The sequence below is a fragment of the Zootoca vivipara genome, chromosome 2, assembly GCF_965207765.1.
Source record: "Zootoca vivipara chromosome 2, rZooViv2.hap1.1, whole genome shotgun sequence".
NCBI lineage: Eukaryota > Metazoa > Chordata > Lepidosauria > Squamata > Lacertidae > Zootoca > Zootoca vivipara.
In genome coordinates this window covers 7553614-7578955 of record NC_142584.1, presented here as the reverse complement: position 1 = coordinate 7578955, position 25342 = coordinate 7553614, and the positions used below count along the sequence as shown (strand labels likewise).

Genomic DNA, 25342 nt, shown 5'->3' with positions numbered 1-25342 from the left:
TTTATTGATTAAATAAAGAAATGATCTGCTTGGTGCAGCATGCAAAGTTGTCTGTCTTCACTGCATAACTAGAGACAAATACAGTACTAAATAACCAACTCTGAAGTAAGTGTCCAATGGCAGAGCTTGAATCTTTCTTATTTATGAAGACATTGATTTCTGTAGGGTTTTCTTTAAAAACATATTTTTATTGAATTTTCTCCATATCTCTTCTTTGTGTGTGTGTCTTCATAAGGAGAACAATTGTGCCCCCATAACTGGGAACAATTTGGTTTATGATTTCTTATATAATGTAGAAATACCTGTCAGTCAAATGTTCTGTTAGACAACTGTTTACCACAGTGTGTACACTTCACTGCTACTAATAAAAGACCCAACAATGATTTTAAAACCCTCTGTTGTTAGGAAGGTATTTATAGTTGTGGGGATTGAGAAGTGGACTTGACTTCAGCTGTTCTGTGGAGCATGGAATTAAATTCCAGCACTTCCACTGACGTAGAATCTGGCAATTGCTGTAGGTTTTGAGAATTTCACTGTCACTTAGAAAGCCTAGTTTCTTCCCAAGCTACTCGTTTATTTTATTCTGGAAGGCTATTTACATTCGGGACCATTCAAACAAGCAATTCTCCACCTGCAGTCTAAAGTGATGCAGTCACAGTAGCCAAGTACTGTGTGCTCTTCCCAACTCAACTTGTAGATTAATAACTCCACCATGTAGATCAGCTCAAAAGTGTGCCCAGAAGGAAACTGGTTTTTGCATTTTCCTTGGGCTGAATATTCTGTTTTCTCCAGATGTTTGCTTTTGTGTTTCCCCCATTGTTAAACAGTAATATGGTGCACAGGGCTGAAGGCCATGGTCACCATCTAATTTTAACTGATTGGTATCGTTTTTCATTTTGGATGCCACATTACGCCAATGATGACATTTCAAGCAGAGCTTGCCTGTTAATAGGCATAGTCGTCGCGAAGGCTTGTCTGCTGTAGGAAAAAGAATTTTCAACATAGAGCTCACTCATGAGTTTCAGAAGGAGGGAAATATATCCTAAAAAGCCCAATAGTGCAACCTTATGCATGTTTATTCAGAAGTTCGTCCTACTGTGTTCAAGGGAGCTTATACACAGGTAAGTGTGCTTAGGACTGCAGGCTGTGTTAGAATGCGCAAATAATGTACATATGGATGAATGGCTCCTCTTTTCTTGTGATAGACACCCTATTGTCTTGTATCTGGCCCTGCTAATGGCCCACATTTTTTTCCTGGGTGCTGCTGGGTGCAGTTCAGCAGGATCTGTAGGGGCAGAGGTTCCTACAGAGGACAGTGGCTACCTCTGTCCCCACCCCCCACCCCCAATTCACCTTTTAAACTTAAACAGGGCATCTAGTCACCCACAGTTTCAGCAGCTGGTGCGTCTTGCCATGAAGTCTCCTCCCTCCTAAGATGACTTAACTGTGCGTGCATTCTAAATGTGTGGTGTGCAGGGAGCCTTGTGCATTAGCTGCTCAGGCTATAAGTGGCTGGATGCCCTGTTTTAGAAATTATAATATATTTTTTTTTGGAGGGGAGGGATGAACCCCCTCATAAATATTATGTTTTAAAGTGCATTGGGTGGATTTGAAAGGATTTCCCATTAAAATGCACCTTGAAATCCTGACAAGACAGAAGTACTGTTTGTGGGGGACAGGAGGCGGGCAGGTGTGGAGGACTCCCTGGTCCTGAATGGGGTAACTGTGCCCCTGAAGGACCAGGTGCGCAGCCTGGGAGTCATTTTGGACTCACATCTGTCCATGGAGGCGCAGGTCAATTCTGTGTCCAGGGCAGCTGTTTATCAGCTCCATCTGGTACGCAGGCTGAGACCCTACCTACCTGTGGACTGTCTCGCCAGAGTGGTGCATGCTCTAGTTATCTCTCGCTTGGACTACTGCAATGCGCAGCTACCTTTGAAGGTGACCTGGAAACTACAACTAACCCAGAATGCGGCAGCTAGACTGGCGACTGGGAGCGGCCGCCGAGACCACATAACACCGGTCCTGAAAGACCTACATTGGCTCCCAGTACGTTTCCGAGCACAATTCAAAGTGTTGGTGCTGACTTTTAAAGCCCTAAACGGCCTCGGTCCAGTATACCTGAAGGAGCGTCTCCACCCCCATTGTTCTGCCCGGACACTGAGGTCCAGCGCCGAGGGCCTTGTGGCGGTTCCCTCGGTACGAGAAGCCAAGTTACAGGGAACCAGGCAGAGGGCCTTCTCGGTAGTGGCACCCACCCTGTGGAATGCCCTCCCACCAGAGGTCAAAGAGAACAACAATTACCAGACCTTTAGAAGGCATATCAAGATATACTGACTTCCGGTTCTGGTCGCGGATCGCGATCAGGCTAAAAAGCGGAGCTCTGCAGCTCCGCGCTAAAAAGCTGGGCGAAGGGGGGGTTCGCGAGGCTGAGCGACCCCCAGAAAAGGCCGGGGAGGCGATCCCCTGCTGAGACGTTGGCTGCTCCCCAAAGGTTCTCCCGGAAACCTTCGCAAAAAGCTGAAGGAGGGAGAGAAGCTGGGCGCTGCGACGGAGAACGTATCCAACACAGCCCGCGAAGCCGAAGCCTGACGCGTTCACAGACGGTAAAGCTCCTTTTAATCAAACCTTTTTAAAAATAACAACCCCGGGCGTTAGAAAATAAAAGGAAGCTAAGAAACGCAGAGGAGTCCCCCCCACTAACCTGGACTTTAAAACCGGAAGATAAAGATAAGGCGCAAGTGGGGAGAGGGAAGGAATATAAAAGGACAGTAACATATTGTAAAAGACGCCGTCAGGGATAGCCTAAGAAATGATTATGCTGGGGAATTAAAATAGAATAAAACAGAGGAACCGTCTAAACTCTGATCTGGTGGAGTCTGCATACAGTTTTAAAGAGCTCGATTAATTATCGCGAAATAAGAACTTGTGCTAAAGGAGGAAAGACAAATCTAACTTTCAAACAGACACTGCGTGGAGCAATTTTTTTCTCAGTAAAAAGGACACTTTTATGCCCCCAGTGACGACTAGGAAAATTAAGAAGAAGTGAAAATAAAATGGCGCCGGCGTTTTAATCAATCAAGGACTAAGCAGGCGAGGCTACAAAGAAGCCAGAAGTGACGATAGCAAGAAACAAAGAATCCAAAGAGGTCCTAGTAAATAGTGAAAGACTACAGTGATACAGTGACACCAAGTGGATACAAAGATAATAACCGTGCTAAGGACACTGCTCTATAGAAAATAAGTAAAGAGCGACACCCTCTGGACAAATAAGAAATTGCACATCATTTGCTAAAATGAATAAACAAAAGACATCAGGCTCAGGAAATGGGCAACAGAGAAGAACATCAAATGCGGATCATGAACTGGACCTCAAAGAATTAATTTTAAGTCTTAAATCTGATATAGGAGAGATCAAACAAGACTTCAAAAATGACATAGGAAAAATCAAACAAGATCTCACAGAGATAAAAAAGGAAATGAATGAAAGAATTAAGAGCATAGAGGGCAAGGTGGATAACATGGAAGTGAAGATGACTTCAGGTGAAGTAGATAGACAGGAAATAAAAGAACAACTACACAAAACAGAAGAAAAAACAGACAAGGCAATGGAATTGATTCAAGAATTACAGAATAAGAACTTGGCATTAGAAACAGCATTGAAAAATATGGCAAAGGAAAAGAGAGAAGGGAAAAAAGAGTCTGATAAAATGAAGAAGGATATAGAAGAACATCAAGCAGCATTGGAAGCTTCACAGGATGCCCTCGCAATGATGCAGATGAAAATGAGAGAGAAGATCTTGAGGCTCCGGAATATACCTGAGATTGCAAACGAAGATATAGGAAAGAGAATAATAAGTGCACTAGCAGAATGGATGGACTTAGATGAACAGGAAATTGAATCAAATATAGAGGAAGTTTTTAGAGTTAATTCTAAAAAGGCCAAAGCTAATAACTGGCCAGGGGACTGCCTGGTTACTTTTACATCGATGTGGTTAAGAAACAAGGTCTTAAAACTTAAAGGAAAAAAGAAATTGATAATGGAAGAGACGGAAATCATCATCCTGAAAGAAATTCCGCCACGGCTGGTGCACAAAAGAAAGAAATACCAATTCCTAGCTAAGCCATTGAAAGCGAAGAAAATCTTTTTTAAATGGGAATATCCAGAGGGGATGGCGTTCTCTTTTAAAGGGAGGTGGAGAAGGTTTGATAACCAAGACTCAGCGGACAGATTTTTCAGGACTTATTCAAATGAACTAGGTGGACTAAAACCAAAATCTGTATCCGAGCTGGATAAAGAAGAAGAGGCAGATGACCCCAGCAAAGATGAAGACGAGGGTGAGGATGGAGAGATTGAGGAAGAAGGAGAGACGAAAGAATGATCACTGAATTGATAATATAACTTAAATATAGAGACACTGTAATCTAAATAATAGTTATTAGAATTAACCATTTGTATTAATTAATCATGGAATCACTTCTCAATGCATAGAGTAAGATAATTGCCTTGACCCTGCTTAGTCTAATTGAATGATTCTAGAACTAATTGTAATTACCTTTTCTTTTCTTCTTTTGCCTTTTTCCTTCTCTTTTCTCTTCTCCTTTTCCATCTTTTTTAAAGTGATAAGTAACGATTAATAAATATGAATTTGAGAGTGATTTCATGGAATGTGAACGGCTTAAATAACAAAAAAAAAAAGGAACAAAGTGGAACATATATTAAAGAAGAAAAATTGGGACATCATATGTCTCCAAGAGACACATATTAATAAAAAACATATGAGAGTTTTGAAAAATGAAAAGTTAGGAAAAGAGTTTATAGCAGCTGATAAGAAAAAAAAAAAGGAGTTGTAATTTATATTAAAAATAAATGGAACCCAGAGATGATATGGTCAGATAGAGAAGGTAGAACGGTAATAGTAAGAACGATGATAGAAGGAGAGCAATGGTACTGGGTGGGCATCTATATACCTAATGGGAGTAAGATAGAATATTTGAAAAAATTAGAGAGCCAACTGATGAATTATATGGGACAAAAAATAATAATAATGGGCGATATGAACGGAGTCATCGACCCAGAACTAGATAGAAATAGTATAAAGAAAGGTACAAACAAGACAAAATTACCAAAAAAATTCATGGAAATAATGGGAAATTTAAACCTAATAGATGTATGGAGGTTTAAAAACCCATTAAAAAAAGAATATACGCACATATCCGCCCGACACCATTCTGCGAGTAGAATAGACTCAATATGGACCCCGAAAGAATTGTCATCGAGGATTCAGAAATCTGAAATAGGACCAAATATTCTATCAGACCACAATCCGGTTACTATGATATTAAAAAATGACCAAAAAGACAGACAATGGAGGCTAAATGTTTTTTTATTAAATAATGATAAGATCACTCATGAAGCAATAGAAAGATTGAAGGAATATTTCAAACTCAATAATAATAGTGGAGTTGACCCACTAGTTGTTTGGGATGCAGCAAAGGCGGTAATGCGGGGTTATTTTATTGCACAAGGAGCCAAAATTACAAAAATCAGAGAACAAAACAAAGAAAAACTCTTGCTAGAGATAAAGAAAAAGCAAAACCTTCTATATAAAAAGTATAATAAAACGTTAGAACAAGAAGTTAAAATATTGAAAATGCAATTTGAAAATCTAATTGATCAAGAATTGGAACGACAATTGCAATATTGGAAATATAAAAATTTTGAATGGGCCAATAAACCTGGCAAATTATTAACCTGGCTAATAAAAAAAAGAAAAAATGAAAAAATAATAAATAGAATTAAATCAGAAGGAAATTATATATACAAAACCGAAGAAATTTTAAAAATCTTTCAAAAATATTATGAAATTTTATATCAAAAAGAAGAAATTTCCCCCCAACAAATTGACGATTTTTTTAAGAAATATAAATTACCAAAGATCTCAAAAGAAAAACTAAGTCAATTAAATAATGAAATAACAATCTCGGAAATAACAAATGTAATTAAAGATATGAAAAAAGGGAAAACTCCAGGCCCGGATGGGCTCCCAATAGAATTTTATAAGGAGCTACAAGAAGCATTATTAAATCCGTTAAAAGATTTAATGAATTTAATTCTCCAGAGAGGTAGCATACCACAATCTTGGAAAGAAGCCCAGATAACATTAATACCAAAGCCACAAGCAGATTTGGACATCCCAGGCAACTACAGACCAATTTCACTCCTAAATAGTGATTATAAAATTTTTACTAAAATAATAGCGAAAAGATTAAATAACATTCTTGAAGAAATTATTCATAAAGATCAGGTAGGGTTCATAAAGGGAAGATATGCCAAAGATAATATCAGAACAGTGGTAAACATCCTGGAATGTTTAGAGGACAGAAGAGATAAAAAAGCAGCTCTTCTTTCCATTGATGCGGAAAAAGCCTTCGACAGGGTCTCATGGCTTTTTATGACAAAAATATTAGATAGTTTAAATTTAGGAAAGAAAATGGATAATGCAATCAAAGCAATATATAAAATGCAAGAAGCCAGAATATCTATAAACGGCAAATTAACAGATAAATTTAATATTATGAGGGGCACCAGACAGGGATGCCCCCTATCTCCAATTCTTTTTATAATTACTTTAGAAATTCTATTAAAAAATATAAGAGAAGAAGAGAAAATTAAAGGAATTATAATTGGAAAGAAAAAATTTAAAGTAAAAGCGTTTGCCGACGATGTAATAGTAACTACTGAAGACCCTGTCGAAGGCATCCCCGCAGCAATGGAAAAGATAAGAGAATTTGGAGATCTAGCCGGCTTTAAAATAAACCTTGAAAAATCAAAACTGTTAGTGAAAAATTTGGAGGGGAACGAAAAAATAGAACTTCAAGAAAAAACTGGATTAAAAATAGTAAAAAAAATAAAATACCTGGGCATTCAAACAACCGTAAAAGGAATCGATTTAATACAAGAAAATTATAAGGAGATTTGGAAAACAATTAAACAAAAGCTAGAGGTATGGAATAAGTTGAAGTTGTCTATATTGGGGAGAATATCAGTAATTAAAATGTATGTGACCTCAAAGATGAATTATTTGTTTCAAAATTTACCTATACTAGGGGATCAGAAAAAAATATTCAAAGATTGGAAAAAGGACATCGCTAAATTTGTTTGGAACGGAAAGAAACCTAGAGTAAGATATAAAATTATGATAGATCTTAGACAGAGAGGGGGGTATGGTTTACCAGATTTAGAAAGCTACCACGACGCGGCAGCGATATGGTGGATTAAAGAATGGATTCAACTTAAAGATACTGACCTATTAGACCTGGAGGGACAAGGGCTGGGATTCGGCTGGCATCATTATATGTTAAGGGAAAAAATAGTTAAAAGGAATACCTTCATGTATAACATCATTCGAAAATCGTTATACTTAACATGGCAGAAATACAGAAGATATTTCGAGCCCAATACACCCTGGTGGATCTCACCATTAGAGGTAGTCGCGGTGAGAAGAAGGAATATGGAATCAAACTGGCCGACATACAAAGAGCTATTAATTCAAAAAGACGGGAATTGGCAGTTAAAGGAATATTCGGAAATAAAGGGATTATTAAACACTTGGCTAGAATATTTTCAAATAAATCAAAGGCTACAAATTGATAAAAAAATAGGATTTAATAAAGAACCATCCAAATTAGAAGAAATATTATTGGTGAATAAAGATAAATTTATATCAAATTTATATCAAATCATTTTAAAATGGAAAACAGAGGAGGAAATGACCAAAGAATATATGATAAAATGGAGCCAAGACATAGGACAACCAATAACAATGAAGGACTGGGAAAGTCTGTGGAAAAGAGATCTTTATTTCACACCGAACTACGATTTGAGAGAAAATATATTAAAAATGCAAAGCAGATGGTACATAACACCAATTAAAATGGCCAGATTCTACCCGGGGTCAAGCAACATCTGCTGGAAATGCAACCAAGAAGTAGGAACTAACATACATATGTGGTGGAATTGTAAGATAATCAGGGTGTATTGGGATTCGATTTATAGGGAATTAAAGAAAATGTTGAAGTACTCATTTAAGAAATGTCCGAAACTATTCCTTTTGGGGATGATTCCCAATGATATCAAGCCCAGTGACAGATGCTGTGTCAGTTATGCGATGGCTGCCGCGAGAACACTAATTGCAAAAAACTGGAAAACCACAAGCGCCCCCAGTAAAGAGGATTGGCAAGGTAAACTTCTTAATTATTATAATTTGGCGATAAAATATGATGAAGTCAGTAGTAAAAAAAACAAAGAATCAAAAAGTAATTGGAAACCATTTCTAAATTATTTGCAAAAAAAGTTAGAAATTCCACAATTTTTTTTGGATATTTAAAGGGCTCTTTAATAAATAAAGTTAACAAACAAGGATATAAAGAAAATTTAAAAAAATTATGTAACATCATAAAACCGTAAAGTAAGGTATGCAGAACAACCAAAAGGAATAGTGGGATGAGTTTAGAAACGGTTGTGAAGTCAATGGGTGGGTTAGGGGGGGGGAGGGAATTGAGGGGATATAATTGGGTGAGAACGGAATAAGAACAATGTAACTATTAGAGATGCAGTACTCATTTTATTGTATTGATTGTATTGACTGTACATAATAAAGTTTTCTAATAAAAAAAAAAAGAAGGCATATCAAGACAGCCCTGTTTAGGGAAGCTTTTAATGTTTGATGGATTTCTGTATTTTAATATTTTGTTGAAAGCCGCCCAGAGTGGCTGGGGGAACCCGGACAGATGGGTGGGGTATAAATAATAAATTATTATTATTATTGAAATGTGACAGGAATAACTTAGTTCTCTCCCCTCTGGGAACTGGGATGGACCCCAACCCAAGATAAATATTTATAGTCCCCTGTTGCCTTGACACGTACACCTGCCCCCAATCCCCTCCCCTACACAACTTTTAAAAGAGTCACTAGCCTTGCCCTCTTCTTGTTCACATGGCTAGCCTATAAACAAAAGAATGCTGCCTTCTTACCAGATGGGCAATACGATGAAGCCCAGTGCATTTTGTACTGACTTCCAGTGTCAAGGTTTACATCCTTCCCTCCCACTCCCCTTGCTTTCCAAGAAAGCTCCTTAAGAATGGATTTGATGAGACAGAAGGATGGGTTATCATTTGGAATATTCACGCTGCTGTGTTCCATGCTGTCATAGTAATGAAGGTCATGTGGCTCTGGGAATAGAGTTAGTGAGGAAACCCAGCTGAAGCAGCATCTTCAATGGTTCAACCTTTCCCCCTCCCCTCCCCGCCTGCCCATTAAAAAAAAGATTGTCTAAAAGAGATGCTTTAAGAAGTAGCAAGGGGCTTCTATTGGGGGTCAATGCCTAGTCAGCTAAATGGGTGCATGGAATGGACTCGAGCCTCCCTTTGGCTACCCAGACTTGCGCCAGAAGAGAACTTAGCCCAGGATCTGGACCCTTGAACATAATTGTAGAAGAAGATTGATTATTCTTTCTTTCTGACCTTGCACGGCTTCGGAAGATAACCATGACATCATTCAGGAACTTGCAGGTAAAGCACTTTCATTAGGATGAGACCCTTACCGGAAGCCCCGCAAATGGTTAAAACCCTTAGGACTTGTATTTGGCATTTTCTGTTTCTTTTAGAACAGGCAGTTTGGGTGACCATAATTACTTAGAGCATTGGTGAACAGTGCTAAGGCTATAGCCTTCTTTTCAGACGTGAGAACTATGTAATTCATGTGAGGCTTACTTCCAGGTGAGTGGGTGTAGGATTGCAGCCTAAATCAACTAATTGGAAGTGTTAACTTCACATTATGAGTTGATGGTGTTAATGTTACCATAGTAGAAGCACTTACTTAATCACCTTACAGGAAACCAGCCTCCAAAGGTCTATCAGAGCAACAACTTTGAAATAAAGGTTAGTAAAGGTAAAGGGTAAAGGGGCCCCTGACCATCAGGTCCAGTCGTGTCCGACTCTGGGGTTGTGGCGCTCATCTTGCTCTATAGGCCGAGGGAGCCAGCGTTTGTCCGCAGACAGCTTCCGGGTCATGTGGCCATCATGACAAAGCTGCTTCTGGCAAACCAGAGCAGCACACGGAAACGCCGTTTACCTTCCCGCCGGAGCGGTCCCTATTTATCTACTTGCACTTTGATGTGCTTTCAAACTGCTAGGTGGGCAGGAGCTGGGACCGAGCAACAGGAGCTCACCCCGTTGCAGGGATTCAAACCGCCGACCTTCTGATCAGCAAGCCCTAGACTCTGTGGTTTAACCCACAGCGCCACCTGGGTCCCATCAAAATAAAGGTTACTGTCAAATAAAGCCAATACCTGGCTCTAGTGATATAACTGAATTAGAGTTGCCAGCTTTTTCTTTTTTACTAGCTCCTGTCCTGTGCCTTTTACTGTTTAAGGGTGGTTTAATCCTAGACAGTGCTTTTTTTCTGGGGGTACGCAGGGGTACGCGTACCCCAAAACATTTTGTGAATCTAAGTTTGGCCTCATTGAGGGGCAGTATTTCAATATGAGTAGGAAAATGAGAATACCCCTAAACATATTTTTTTTAAAGAAAAAAGCACTGATCCTAGACATGAAACAGGGACAACCCAAAGCCCAATTAAAATGGCTTACTCTGTGACTTCCTAGGGTGCCAGGGAAAGAGGTTATGTCTCTCGGAAGGACCTCAGAATTTGTTACTGTCATTCTTCTATGCTGCTGTATATGGTCACAATTCTGTACTAAAATATAAACAAATCAGCCTCAGCCTTAGCACAACAGCAGGGAATTGGCCATTCTGGCACTTCCTTGAAGTATGCATTCTAACCCAATGATAAAAGCTCCAGGTAAATGCACTTAGAACATGGTAGTACAATTCACATGCTTCACCTGAGGCCCCTTTTGGTGTGCGCCTTCTGAAGGAGATGCAGAGGGTGGCAACTTGAGAACAGGCCTTCTCAGTGGTGGCTCCCTGTTTATGGAATACATGCTCCAGGAAGGCACACCAGACACTATTACTATGTGCTTTTAGAAGTTAGGCAAAAACATTATTATTATTATTATTATTATTATTATTTTATTATTATTATCATTTGTGTGTGTGTGTGTGTGTGTGTGTGTGTGTGTGTGTGTCATTTTAAGTTGTTTTATCCTTGTTTTTGTTGTTCATATTTGCAAGTTGCTTCTAGTTTTTCTTATCTTGGGAAAACCTCAACTAAATAACCATAATGCTCCCAGTCCATTCTGCTGCATATACAGAGCAGGCACGAGTCCGGATCTACACAGGAGGCAGCAGAATGAGTTCTATGAGAAGGAGGTGATGGGGTGGTGTTAGAGTGCGCTAACATTTCAGACTGCAATTGGAGGCATTGATTTATTTATTTTAAATGATCCTCTATGTAAAAGATTCTCTGCTGGTAGAAAAGTAGGTGGGAAAAGTGAGAGGTTCTTGTTTGGCTCCCTTTTCTGTTGCGCTAGCTTCCAATGTGCAATATTCTTGCGGGAATAGAAAATCAAATAAAATGAAGATACAATGGGGAGGAAAACCTAAGAGCAATTGAGAATACAATACCCCCAGTTTGAACTCCAGATCCCGGCAGCAACTCTGCCTCTTCATGAATTTTTGGATTTTGTAGTTTTGCTGATGCTCAGGGGTGCCAGCTTGCCTCCCACGTTGAGGGGACCCAGTGTTGTGTGATGTTATATGCACAATGTGGAGGGTGCCACGGGGGCTGTTGCCCCGGGTGTGCAATCTGTGTGTGTGTGTGGGGGGGTGCATGAACCAGGAGCCCCCTGCAGAGATCCCCATTGCCGTCTGCTGGTGACGGGGTGGAGAGTACGGTGAGTAAATATCAACCACCGCCCTCCATCCCTGCTCAGTACACGAGTACTTGCCCGTCGGCTGGGGAATGGGGAGCACGGAGGGTGCGTTTGTAGGGAGGGTGATCTGTTTTGGGGCCCCTCAATATTGGGGGGGGCTCAGCCCCCTCCTCACAAATATTGAGGGGGCAGAAGCCCCTTCTTGCCCCTACAGTTGGTGCCCCTGCTGTTGTTCATTACTGGTGGAAAGAAAGCTTTTGCTTTTTCCCTATGGGAAATTCTGCCTTCAGCAGAGCTATGAAAGATTAATATGCATTATTTATCTTTCTAGGTTGAGGGAAGAAAAATAAATAAAAGAGTGGTACTGGAGGTTGCTATTAGCAAAGTGTCCTTTCTCCTCTATCTATCTAATTATTAAAATGATGCATGGAATCACTGTGTCCTGTGAGGAAGAGCTTCATCAGGCTATATAGTAAATGTGACAAGTCTGAACTGCATCCAGTTTCCACTTCTTTGATGAGAGAGAAATACTGTAATCCTTCTCCCCAGCCAAGCTTCTACGTCAGGAAACAGAGAAGGACTAAACAAGATTGTTGCTTCTCCATACTCCTAAGCTTTAATAGTCTTAATTTTCTTTAGGACTTGAAAAATGAGTGTTGAGGCATGATCTGAATTTTAACTTGACGTTTCCCATCCCCCACATCTAAATTTGGATTGTGAGTCCCCTTGGCACAAAGGGCAAGTAAGCTTCTATAATGTCACACATCTCTGCCTCTTCTCCCACTTTTGAATTGGGGCAGGAGGAAAGGCTGGCTTTGCTAGGCAGCAGAAGGAAGGGATTTGCTTCAGACATCATGAAGTATGTGAGTGTGGGGAAATAGATGAAGACAAAAGTGGTCTTTGGTGCAGCAATACATGTCCACAGCCAGGGGCATAGTGTGGAGGGTGCCAGGGGGCTGTGGCCCCAGGCACACAATTTTTGAGTGGGTTTGAACCAGGTACCCTCATACAGGTGCCCCCAGCACAGCCTGGCCTGGTACTCCTCTCCGTCCGCCAAGGGCCGTGTTGGTCGGCCAGGCTCCCCCCTGTGCGGGCAGGCAGACAGCTCAGCATGGCCATGCTTTGCTCTGGTGGGAGTGAGGTCACTCCAGTGGCAGTGGCAAGGGCTGGGCTGGCACCCCCTCCCAGTCTATGTGCTGCCTGTCTGGCACATGTGCACCTGCCCCAGGCATCAACAACTGATGCTACACCACTGACCTTAGCCCAGGGGGTGGGGTGGGGGGCCCTGTGAGGCCACACAATGTTTTGGGTCAGCACTGGCAGGAGAAGTATTGATGAAAATCTGATGATGAAATTGATGAAAAATTGAGAAGAAGGGCAAAGCAATTGACTGGTGTTTAGACAACTTGCAACCTCTTCCCTCTAGGAAATGCACTCCCCAACATAGTGCTATAGAGAGCCAGTGATGTTTTCTGATATCAGCAGCCATTATACCAATCTTACATGACTGCACAATTTTATTGAATAGAGGTAAGACCACGTATTGCCTGCTTGCATCCATATTCCTATAGCAAACATTGCCACGAAGCCATAGAATATTAGAGTTCATATAATGCTGTTTATATTGCAGATATTTCCAAAGGTATCCCAAAATGTATGTGAGAGGAACTGATTCTGTATGTACAGACAAACATCAGGCTATATTTGGCTAGGCCAATGTTCACAAGTGACTGTTCAACAGAGGGGAAAGAGTATTTGTATGTGTCAGAAATCTTTGTTGTTGTAGTTTAGTCGTTCAGTCGTGTCCGACTCTTCGTGACCCCATGGACCAGAGCACGCCAGGCACTCCTGTCTTCCACTGCCTCCCGCAGTTTGGTCAAACTCATGTTTGTAGCTTCGAGAACACTGTCCAACCATCTCGTCCTCTGTTGTCCCCTTCTCCTAGTGCCCTCAATCTTTCCCAACATCAGGGTCTTTTCCAGGGAGTCTTCTCTTCTCATAAGGTGGCCAAAGTATTGGAGCCTCAGCTTCAGGATCTGTCCTTCCAGTGAGCACTCAGGGCTGATTTCCTTCAGAATGGATAGGTTTGATCTTCTTGCAGTCCATGGGACTCTCAAGAGTCTTCTCCAGCACCATAATTCAAAAGCATCAATTCTTTGGCAATCAGCCTTCTTTATGGTCCAGCTCTCACTTCCATACATCACTACTGGGAAAACCATAGCTTTAACTATACGGACCTTTGTCGGCAAGGTGATGTCTCTGCTTTTTAAGATGCTGTCTAGGTTTGTCAGTGCTTTTCTCCCAAGAAGCAGGCGTCTTTTAATTTTGTGATTGCTGTCACCATCTGCAGTTATCAAGGAGCCCAAGAAAATAAAATTTCTCACTGCCTCCATTTCTTCCCCTTCTATTTGCCAGGAGGTGATAGGACCAGTGGCCATGATCTTGGTTTTATTGATGTTGAGCTTCAGACCATATTTTGCGCTCTCCTCTTTCACGCTCATTAAAAATCAGAAATCTACAGTATTCTTAAACAGGAATCGGCATTGACCTCCACTGTTATTTAATCTGGTTCATGGGGTAGATGCAGAGATTTGTGTGTTAATAATATGTGTGACGTACCCTCATTGTTTCTTTACCAGAGACCGGAGGATGAGGCTGTTGTGGATCTGGGAGGTACCAGGAATGTTGTCAACATTCGTTATGAACCCGAAGAGCTGGAAGGTGAGGCTGTTCCTTCCTGGACTCCCCCCCCCCCTTCTCTCCCCATTTCTCCGGCAGGCCATTAATCATCATTAACTATTCGGAAAGTGAAGTAAATGTGCTTTCTATCTGAGAAGGTTCCAGATACAGAATTTTGTATGCTACAGAACCAAAACTGCTTATACTGCATCTCATAAAACAAGACGCTGGTGAAAACCCAATTTCTTTAGCAAGAAAATGCAATTTCTGCATGCAGGAGTTTGGAAGCTTGATTATTTTGCATGACTGCTTCCATTCTGATGCTTTATTTCAAGTGTGAAAATTCAATATATCCTGATTTTTTAAATCAGTGGTATGGTGGTTTTAATCAGGAGTTATACAAGTATGGTGGTTTTAAAAGTGTGTAGGCGATAGGGATGGGGGACAAAGTTGATTCATTTGAAGGCAAACCTACTAAACCCACACTTTCCAAATCAGTAAGAATACTGAAACACAACCCTCCTTTGAAATTTTGCCTACTCCAAATTTTGTAGGGTGGTTCTCTTGCCAAGTGATGTGTACAAAAATACATATACTCTCCCCAAATGTAGAAAAAAAATACTGGTGAAAATGACATAGGAAAATGTGTTATATTATGGGAAACTGCTTTAGAAAATACTAGGCAGAATTGTATACAAAAATGTTTGTAAGAAATTAGTAGTAAAATGCTGATGAATTTTCATGAGAACTTTTTAAAATTGCAAACTAATATGGAATCAGAAAAATGGGAGTGACCAGATCTGAACTATTCAGCCATCCTTAGTTTTATCTGTTGCATACATTTCCCTCCAAACCATGCCAGATGCTGTCTTCTGCCTATATTGATCCCTTTTCTTTTTCCATGTTACAGGTGTGTGTGTGTGTGTGTGTGTGTGTGTGTGTTCTTGCAAGAGAGGCATTGTCCTTGCAGGGTAGATGGCCTATTTTGAGCTACATTTCATCTCATGGGAACAAAAAGGCCTGCTTTGAAACAAAAACAAAAAAACACACTTTATTTGTCCTATTTCCTATACTTGGGTGTATCAAATAATGAGGCTGCATCAACATGCTTCCTCTCGTGGTGGCATCCTCTGTTTTCTATATGGGAATCAGCAGGCCCCACCAAGATGTCTTCACACTCAGCAATGATTTATTAAAACATACAAAACACAGGGCGCCATTGTTTGACATTACCATAAACAGTGTAATTGAATAATGTTTATTGTGGCTAGCATTGCCCAGGCTTCCCCCCACCACCACCCCAGCCAATCTGAACCCTCTCTCAGACTTTGCACCAGAAAGTGAAAACATCCTCTCCCGTTCCTTTTCACACACTGCCTGCTTGACCTGAAGCCTTTTGCGCTCGCCTCTTAGAAGGGCTTGCTGATCAGAAGGTCGGCGGTTCGAATCCCTGTGACGGGGTGAGCTCCCATTGCTTGGTCCCAGCTCCTGCCAACCTAGCAGTTCGAAAGCACGTCAAAATGCAAGTAGATAAATAGGAACCGCTACAGTGGGAAGCTAAACGGTGTTTCCAGAAGTGGCTTTGTCTTGCTGGCCACATGATCTGGAAGCTGTACGCCGGCTCCCTCGGCCAATAATGCAAGATGAGCGCGCAACCCCAGAGTTGGTCACGACTGGACCTAATGGTCAGGGGTCCCTTTACCTTTACCTTAGAACAACACAACACTATAGGTTGTGAGTATTTGGGAAATGTTTAAAATCTTCAACCCTTACACAGCAAAGCCCTCAAAGGTGTCTGAGAAGGCATCTGAGAAGTTAAGTGCATTGTATGCTGGAGCCTGGGCATGGCTGTTTCAAGATGGCGCCATTGCACCCATGGTGGTGCCATCCCTAGAGCTGTTGGTCTGACCAGGGCCAGTCCACCCGTGATGCAGACTGAGACAACTGCCTCGGGCAGCAAAACCCGAAGAGGTGGTGCCGCCTTTGCTGCTGGCAGAGAGGTGGAGGCAGCAGCAGTAGCTTCCAGCAAGATTTTGTGAGATCTTGTAGAAGTCTCATGAGATCACACTGGAACCTGCTGTAGTGATTTTGCAGATGCTGCCATGCAACCTAGGTAAGGAAAGCTTCAGGGTGGTGGTACAGGGCAGCACATTCCTGTTTCACCTCAGATTCTGGCTCCGACAATGCATGCATGCATGCACAGTTTCACTTTAGAGGGATTTATCTCTCTCTTTTCATGAACAGCACCGAAACAGATGTTAAGGAATAGAGGAATGTTCAGGTTTCTCTTAATTGGTTCTCTGGGAAACAACCAGACTCTTGCTTCTCAAACTAATAACTCTGGGTGTCAATTAAGACTGGGCAGAAAGCCAAGTTCTGCCAGAGACATAGCAACTACTCTCTCATTGGTTGAAGGGCAACACTGAACTCTGTTATTAAGGAATTCTAGCACATTTGTTCTGTGTGGTGGTGTAGGTGAGAGTTAGAAGGAGACGTGCTGTATCAGATGGTTGTGTGTGTGAGAGAGAGTAAGAGTAAGGATTTATTTTGCTTTGCTTTGTATATAGAAATTCTGTTTTTCTTTTATTTAATAAATCCTGCATATAGTTATTCTGCATCCAGATGTCTAGTCATTGAAACCTATGGAAGTTTCCGTGTTGTGCAGCGATACTCTGCTACGTTTGGGCTAAAGGCGCTAGAGCTACGCCTGACACTTTATCAAAATTCTAAGAAGGTGCATCTTTTGAGGAAAGAGAGGCTTAGCATTGCTAATGTATAAAGCACTGAATGAAGCCTGCAGAATGCTACCTTCCATATATGCCCTAGCGGAGGGACAGTAGAAGTCTGTGGATAGTGGAATGTGACAGGAATCCAGGAAGGAGAGGCAGGAAGCCTGCCAAATCAAGCTCTGCCCCCTATAATATGGTGGTATTCAAAAGTATTCTCCCAGGAGCTGCTGGGCTCAAATGTGAGACCTTCTGTTTGCATGTGGCTGTTCCATCTGGTGAATTATAAGTCTGGGATATCTGCTGCCCTAAGTAGTTAAGAACCTTCAGGCCTGAACTGGCCTCACCCAGGCATACTGGTCATTGGCTCCTCCTGAACAGGAAGGACTATACAAGGGCTTCCAGTTTGCACAAGCCTAACTCTTTGGTCCTGATTCCTGGCTTTGTCATCTGCTCTAACTTCTGCTCTGCTCCTTGGATCCAATTCCTGCTTTTGTCATTCTTGCCTGCTTCCCTGGTCCAGCTGCTGCTTCCTGGCTCCTGACTAAGGTTGGACAGCTGCCTGCTGATTACACATCTACGACACTTTCGAAACCACAGGGACTAGAAACTTGACTGTCATATAAGAATGGCAACTGATGTTCTTCGGGAACCTGAATTGTGGGCTTGGGATTGGATTTTGTGCAAGCCACCCTTACAAAAGCCAAAGAACTCTATAACTCCTTTACCAGTGGTTGCCGAGGCCAAGGATTGCCAAATGCTGGATGAAGAGAATGTTGGAACTCTGCAATTGGCACTATCATCATTTGGGTTGAGCAACTGCTGCTATGTGGGCACTCAGATGCACACACATGTTTAAAGTAGCTTGTGTTATGTGACAGTGTGAGTACCTCCCACTATGACTAGCAAATATTTGTCCAACAAACACAGCCTGCTTCTTCTTCTGCTAGCAAATATCCCTCTGAATGAAATTGTTCCTTAGCACGAACTGTTCCAAGCTTCATGCAAATTTTCGACATTCCGAGGGGATGCAGATGAGCAAAGATCTGATAGAGCTTCCTTCCAAAGCAAGATTCTCCCTCTGTGTATGGATCACAAGTTGATCTTGTTTTCTAATTGTTTTAGTTTTTGTTGTTTTACATGTTTTAGTGGTTATGCTTTTTAACTGGCTTGTTTTATTGCTTTTTTAAAAATTATGGATACTTTTAATGCTTTGATGGAATTGTTTAATTGTGTATTGTAATAATGTAATGATTTCATACTGCTAAACCTCTTAGAAGCCACTTTGGCATGTAGGTGGCATATAAATTACGGTAATAATAATAATAAACCTGTACAATAAATTGTCCTTCATAACTTTGAAACGTTCCAGCAGGGGAAAGCTCTGTTACCTGTGACACGCGATAAAAACTAGTAAAAGATGCCAACAAGAATTGCAATCATAAATGCAGCACACCAATTATTTTTTGTTTAATTTCACTTCAAACACATCCCCCTAGGGTGGACCATAGCTGCCAAGTACCCCGTTTCCCCCAGGAAACCCCCGTTTTTACTTACCTTTTCCCGGTGGTCCCCCGTATCACTTCGTCTCCTGTTTTACTCCGTTATTTTTTCCTGCCGGCGGCCATTTTTTTTCTTTCTGATTTGCCCTTCTATGGGCACCAAAAATGGCCATCGCCAGCTTCAAAAGTCGCATCTACGCATGTCCGGAAGTGCATAGAAGCGACTTCCGGTGTTGGCAGCGGCCATTTTTGGTGCCCATAGATGGGCGGAGCGACACCGGAAGTTGCGTCGACGCACTTCCAGACATGCGTACAAGCGACTTTCGAAGCTGGCGAAGGCAACTTCCGGTGTCACACGGCTGCCGGTCCCAGATTCTGCAGTCCGGGACTTGGAAGGTAAGGGGTGGACTGAAAAGAAATTTCCCATCCCCTTGAGTCTTGTATTCCTGCAAGAAAGAACATGGCAAAGTACTCTCCAAACAGGAATTCCAAAGGGCAAGAACCACAACAGGAAATAGAAAAGGTGCTGGAGATGAAAATCTGATTTTAAAGGACTCTGGGTTGTATCCATTGTTGGCCATGCTCTAAGTAGAGCCATTGAAGTTAATGGACCTAAGTTAGTCATATCATTAATTTTAACGGCTCGGCTTGGAGTAAACAGAAATGGCGTTTCCGTGTGCTGCTCTGGTTCGCCAGAAGTGGCTTTGTCATGCTGGTCACATGACCTGGAAGCTGTACGCCGGCTCCCTCGGCCAATAACGCGAGATGAGCGTCGCACCCCAGAGTCGGTCACGACTGGTCCTAATGGTCAGAGGTCTCTTTAACTTGGAGTATAACATAGTTGGGAGTCAAATACCAAATCCTGAATATGCTGCACTTTCTATTCCAAGATTTATTACATTCACTATTACTGATATACTGAGATTTGCATCGGAAACTTCATCTTATCTCAGGCTGCAGCACTGCAATGGGAGAAGGTAAGCCCATTGAATACTGGGACTTTGTTGTTGTTTAGTTGTTTAGTCGTGTCTGACTCTTCATGACCTCATGGACCAGAGCACGCCAGGCCATAGCTGCCAAGTACCCCGTTTTCCCCGGGAAACCCCCCGTTTTTACTTACCTTTTCCCGGTGGTCCCCCGTATCACTTCGTCTCCCGTTTTTCTCCGTTATTTTCTCCTGCCGGCGGCCATTTTTTTCTTTCTGATTTGCCTTTCTATGGGCACCAAAAATGGCCGCCGCCGGCTTCAAAAGTCGCATCTACGCATGTCCGGAAGTGCATAGACACGACTTCCGGTGTTGGCGGCGGCCATTTTTGGTGCCCATAGATGGGCAGAGCGACACTGGAAGTTGCGACGACGCACTTCCTGACATGCGTAGAAGCGACTTTTGAAGCCGGTGGTGGCCGTTACGTCGACGCAACTTCCGGTGTCACACGGCTGCCGGTCCCGGATTCTGCAGTCCAGGACTTGGAAGGTAAGCGCCAGGCACTCCTGTCTTCCACTGCCTCCCGCAGTTTGGTCAGACTCATGTTGGTAGCTTCGAGAACACTGTCCAACCATCTCGTACTCTGTCGTCCCCTTCTCCTTGTGCCCTCCATCTTTCCCAACATCAGGGTCTTTTCCAGGGAGTCTTCTCTTCTCATGAGGTGGCCAAAGTATTGGAGCCTCAGCTTCACGATCTGTCCTTCCAGTGAGCACTCAGGGCTGATTTCCTTCAGAATGGATAGGTTTGATCTTCTTGCAGTCCATGGGACTCTCAAGAGTCTCCTCCAGCACCATAATTCAAAAGCGTCAATTCTTCGGCGATCAGCCTTCTTTATGGTCCAGCTCTCACTTCCATACATCACTACTGGGAAAACACATAGCTTTAACTATACGGACCTTTGTCGGCAAGGTGATGTCTCTGCTTTTTAAGATGCTGTCTAGGTTTGTCATTGCTGGGACTTAGACCTGACTAAATATGCCACAGGATTGCACACTCTTTCATGGCAGCTTCAAACAGACCCTTAAGGTGGTTTACGGCACTAATCTTCCTAACAGGATTTGGAATATCGTGTGCTTCTCATCTCTGTCAAAATCCCACGCAAAGGAAGCAGTGTGTCAATACCTATAATTAATTCCCTTTTATATCAAAGGGAAGCCACCCTTAAGAGGAAGCCCCTCTCAGTACAAAGGCGGGGGAGGAGGAATGTCTGCAGCTCCTTCCATTGTTCTTTTTATTCCCTTTTTATAATAATTTTTATTAAAATTTTTCCAAAATACAAAAAAGGGGACACAAAAAGAGAAAGAAAAAAGAAATACAACAATAACACTATACATAAAGAAGGGAAAATAAAAAGACACTTAAAATTACTTATTCCTTTGATCTTTCACATTATATAATGGGACCCCTTCGGGTTCCCTTCCCCTGTGGTTCATTAACAAATTTATACTTTAGCAATTTCTAAATCATTTTCTTTACCTTATATTATCTTATTTTACTCCTTTCACTTAACATATTCATAAATTCCACAGTTTATTTACAGCCTAGTTCGAATCTTAATATGTTACTTTTGCATATTTTTTTAAAATATAACTTAAAATCTTTCCATTCTTCTTCTATCGCTTCTTCTCCTGTTCTTTTTATTCCTTGGTCCTTTTATTCTCTCTTTGTATTCAGCCTGGCACGGTGGGCTTGAATTAATAATAAATTGCCCAGCAGCAAAATGTCTCAAATCTTTTCACCTTCTCAGTTTTATATAAATAAAGGTCATGGTTTCTTGGGACTCAGACCCAAAGCTTGAACAGATAGACATGTGGAAAGGCTTTGATGCTGTGATTCCTAGTTTTTCCAGGAAAGTTGCTCCAGAACCATTCAAAATGCTTTTACTATTAAGGCTGTTCTGGTTCTGAAGAATGGCTGGGGTTGGAATGAGAAGGGGAGAAGTTTGCACAGGGTATGATTTGTATCAATTACACCCAATACATGTGGGAATGTTAGGGATGTGGATTAGGATATATTATTAGATAGATCCTATCCAAGCTTGTGTTAGCAAGCTTCCAATATCAGCAGAGTGACATTCCCCTTTTGTGCGCAGCAAAGCATATGCGTTAGGTTCGCTAGAACCTGTATAACAATAATATTATACTTTATACTTCAATATTACACTTCCTGGCAAAGTCCCCTTTGTCCCTCTTAAAAGAAGTACACAACACAGTGTTTATAAAATAAGATAGAGTTTACTTACAGTTTCATCCTGAGTTACAGCATAATCTCAGAAAGGCAGGCTTGCTTAGAAAAGTTACAAATATATACATCTAGAGTCTACTTAGTAAAGTGAGACTCCATGTGGTCTCACTCTTGGCTGCAGGCCAAGAGGGAGAACCATCCTATCTGTAGATGTTCTGGAGATGTGTTCCCATCGAAGGAGGAAGTAGCTAAGAGAGCGAGTGACTGCTGGCTAGGGGCTTAAGTCAGCTAATCTCATCAGCATATCTGGAGGGAACAGGAACTGGTGAGTTCCTGTTAGTGGACACTCTAGGAACTGTTGTGACTTGTCTGTCCCAGTGTTCCATCCCACAATACAGTGGAACCTCGGTTTACGAACACCTCAGTTTACGAATTTTTGGTTTATGAACGCTGCGGGTGCATCTGGAATGGATTAATTCACTTTCCATTACTTTCAATGGGAAAGTTCGCTTCAGTTTATGAACGCTTCAGGTTATGAACAGACTTCCGGAACCAATTACACCCATGCTTCGGGTTAAGTACGCTTCAGGTTGAGTACTCCGTGGACCCGCCTGGAACGGAATAATCCACTTTCCATTACTTTCAATGGGAAAGTTCACTTCAGTTTATGAACGCTCCAGTTTATGAACAGACTTCCGGAACCAATTGTGTTCATAAACCGAGGTACCACTGTACAAAGCTTAAACTTTTCTTCTTTGATTCCAGGGCACAGGACTCTGTATGTTGGGGTGCGGATGCCTTTAGTGAGACAGACCCACAGACATCACAGACATGGCCAGAGGCACAGGAAGCGAGATCGGGTGCAACAAATTCAAGAAAGTACTGGGTCTTATGGTGAGTGTGCAATGCTGGGTTACTATGTGATGTGAACATGACAGTATGGCAAGCAACTTCATGGGCCAGTGTCCCATATAGATTTTCAATACCTCAGAGATAGAAGCTTTCCCAACATGGCTACCATTAGATCCTTAAATAGAATCATAGAACTGTAGAGTAACTTTTTTTTGCTGTACACTTCTGGCTAGGTCAGTGATGGGCAACCTTTTGAGCTTGCTGTGTCAAAATTCGCCAAAAAACCAAGCATAACTCGGGTGGTGTGTCACTTCGAGAAAAAACACCATAATTTTGCAATATGTATAGTCTAAATAACAAAAATGTATAATTGTTCCCCCTTTAAAAAAAGGAAAAAGGGGAGGGAAAAATTATTAAACTTTTTTTTAAAAAAATTATTTTAAAAGGGGAAAAAATAAGGTAAAACCCAGAGGTCTTTCCCAGTGGGACTCTGGGCTCAGGCCTTCCTCCAGTGGGTCTGCCGCTGGGGAGGTGGGCTCGAGTTGGGCCTGTGCCTCCTCGTGGCCCTCTTCAGCCCACCTCTCCCCTCACTCGGTATGCTTGCGCGATGGCGGGGCAACAGGGAAGGGGGTTTCACCTTACTTGGGTGTCTCTTCTCTCTTCCCGGGATGGCGGCGAGGTGGTGGCGGTGGCAGCAGCGAGGTCGGGGTCAGGGTTATTCTCCCCCCTCCAAGGGCCCCCTCCTCTCCCTTGAGGTGGGGGCGACGGGGACGGCAACGGAGCAAGCGGACCCCTGTTCTCCTTTGCCTTGTTTTTCCTTCTTTTCTCCCTCCTTTCTGTGGGGGCGGCGGCAGCTGGGCCAGGGCTTCCTTTTTCCTCCTCCGGCCTCCAGAGTGCCTCGAGGCCGTCCATCAGGTTCGCAGGGTGGGGGTGGGGTCCAGCAGCTCCCCGGTTGCTGCACTGGTGGCCCCATAATGTCAGGGTGGTGGTGGCGGTTTTGGTGGCTCGGGAGCTCGTCCAGCAGCTCCTGCAGCGCTGGTCACTTTCAGGAGCTCCGCAGCTCCTTGCTGACCGCCATCTTGCCTCGCCGGAAGTCTGCAGAGATGTGCCTGCGGCATTCCGCCGCCAGCCGGAAGTGAGGTCTTGGCATGCGGCTGCGTGTCACCCAAAATGGGTATGTGTGTCAGTGCTGACACGCGTGTCATAGGTTCACCATCACTGGGCTAGGTAGTAAATGTCATAGCTAGCAATGCAGGAAGTTTCTGCCTTTGCACAAATCTTCATTATCTGTGGTACTGCATATTATCCCTTTGCATGTTGTGTTCTTATGCTGAGGTGCTGCTCCTGTAAACTACAAATCCCATGTCTAGAAACATTGCAAGGGTTCCCCCTCTTGTCCTTTTTTTTTTGGCAGGATATTCAAAGGGGGGGGGAGCAAATAATTGTCATTTCTTTCATTCTCCGTTTTCTTAGATTCCCCATCTCGGAGAGTTCAGTTTATCATTGGCATGGAGGAGGATGAGGAACATTGCCCCCATGACTTGTTCACAGAGATGGATGAAATCTGCGTGAAAGAGGATGATGATTCAGCGTGGAAGGAAACAGCAAGGTAAAAATGAAGGACAACAGCTGTACGCCAGCTTCCCGTGTGGTCAGTTTAGCTCCCTAGGATTAAGCCAGAAGCGTTCTTAAAGAAACAACCAACCCTTTCCCCTGCTTATGGGAGCAGAAAGTTAAATGGGCAGACCGCATCCTGAATGCTGATGCTGAACAGCATCTGTCATGTGGGTTTACCAGAGATGTGCAAGGGAATTGTCAGGACAGTAACGTATCTGTGCGGGATCACTGTAAGTCTTGAATGGAGAATGGATAGAAGCACCCAGTTTCACTCAGAACAGTCTGGCAAGCCAGGATTTTGCACCTGGAATTCTACCATACTTTCTGCTCCTGTTCCAGAACCAGTTCCAGATGTCCCAGTTCTAATGTTATCTGGTGGGTACTGCTGACTCCAGAGGTTTTATTAATGTTATATATGGGCCATTTTCAACATGCACACAAGCTTCTTGAGCCAGCATGAGGTGGTAGTGCCATCACATCAAGCCAATTGAGGCGGCTTTTGATCAGGCACCCTCAACCTTCAGCCCTCCAGATGTTTTGGACTTCAATTCCCATCATCCCTGACCACTGGTCCTGTTAGCTAGGGATCATGGGAGTTGTAGGCCAAAACATCTGGAGGGCCGCAGGTTGGGGATGCCTGCTTTTGATCATTGGCTGCTGAGCCAAGAACACTGGAGAAGGCTTCCAGGCTTTGCAGCAGGACCTTCTGGATTCCAGGAAATCCAGTTTCTGGGCTGTTTTGTTTCTGCTGAGCGCAGAGCTGCTAAGCTGCTGCCAAATGCCACTTTGTGCAGCATCTCGAGTTCATAAGTGCCTTAAATGCACTTCCAAACCTATTCAAAATACATGCGCTAATGTACCTGCCAAGCTCACACAAACCAAAGCACATTCGCTGTTGCTTTGCCCAGTGGTGACATCTACTGGCAGAAGACATGTTGTTGCTACCCGCCAGTGCTTTC

The 25342-nt window shown here is 42.7% G+C and overlaps 1 protein-coding gene across 1 annotated transcript in view; it reads left to right on the top strand.

Annotated features, from left to right (window-relative positions):
• Positions 1–989: 989 nt before the first annotated feature.
• The window catches only part of SLC4A8 (solute carrier family 4 member 8), an 80822-nt gene continuing 56469 nt past the window's right edge, over positions 990–25342 (top strand). Inside the window, exons 1-4 of the mRNA XM_060271068.2 lie at positions 990–1121; positions 14478–14559; positions 22680–22808; positions 24240–24375. Coding sequence (XP_060127051.1) covers positions 1068–1121; positions 14478–14559; positions 22680–22808; positions 24240–24375 — 401 coding nt within the window. The 5' untranslated portion in view covers positions 990–1067. The remainder of the gene's footprint in view (positions 1122–14477; positions 14560–22679; positions 22809–24239; positions 24376–25342) is intronic.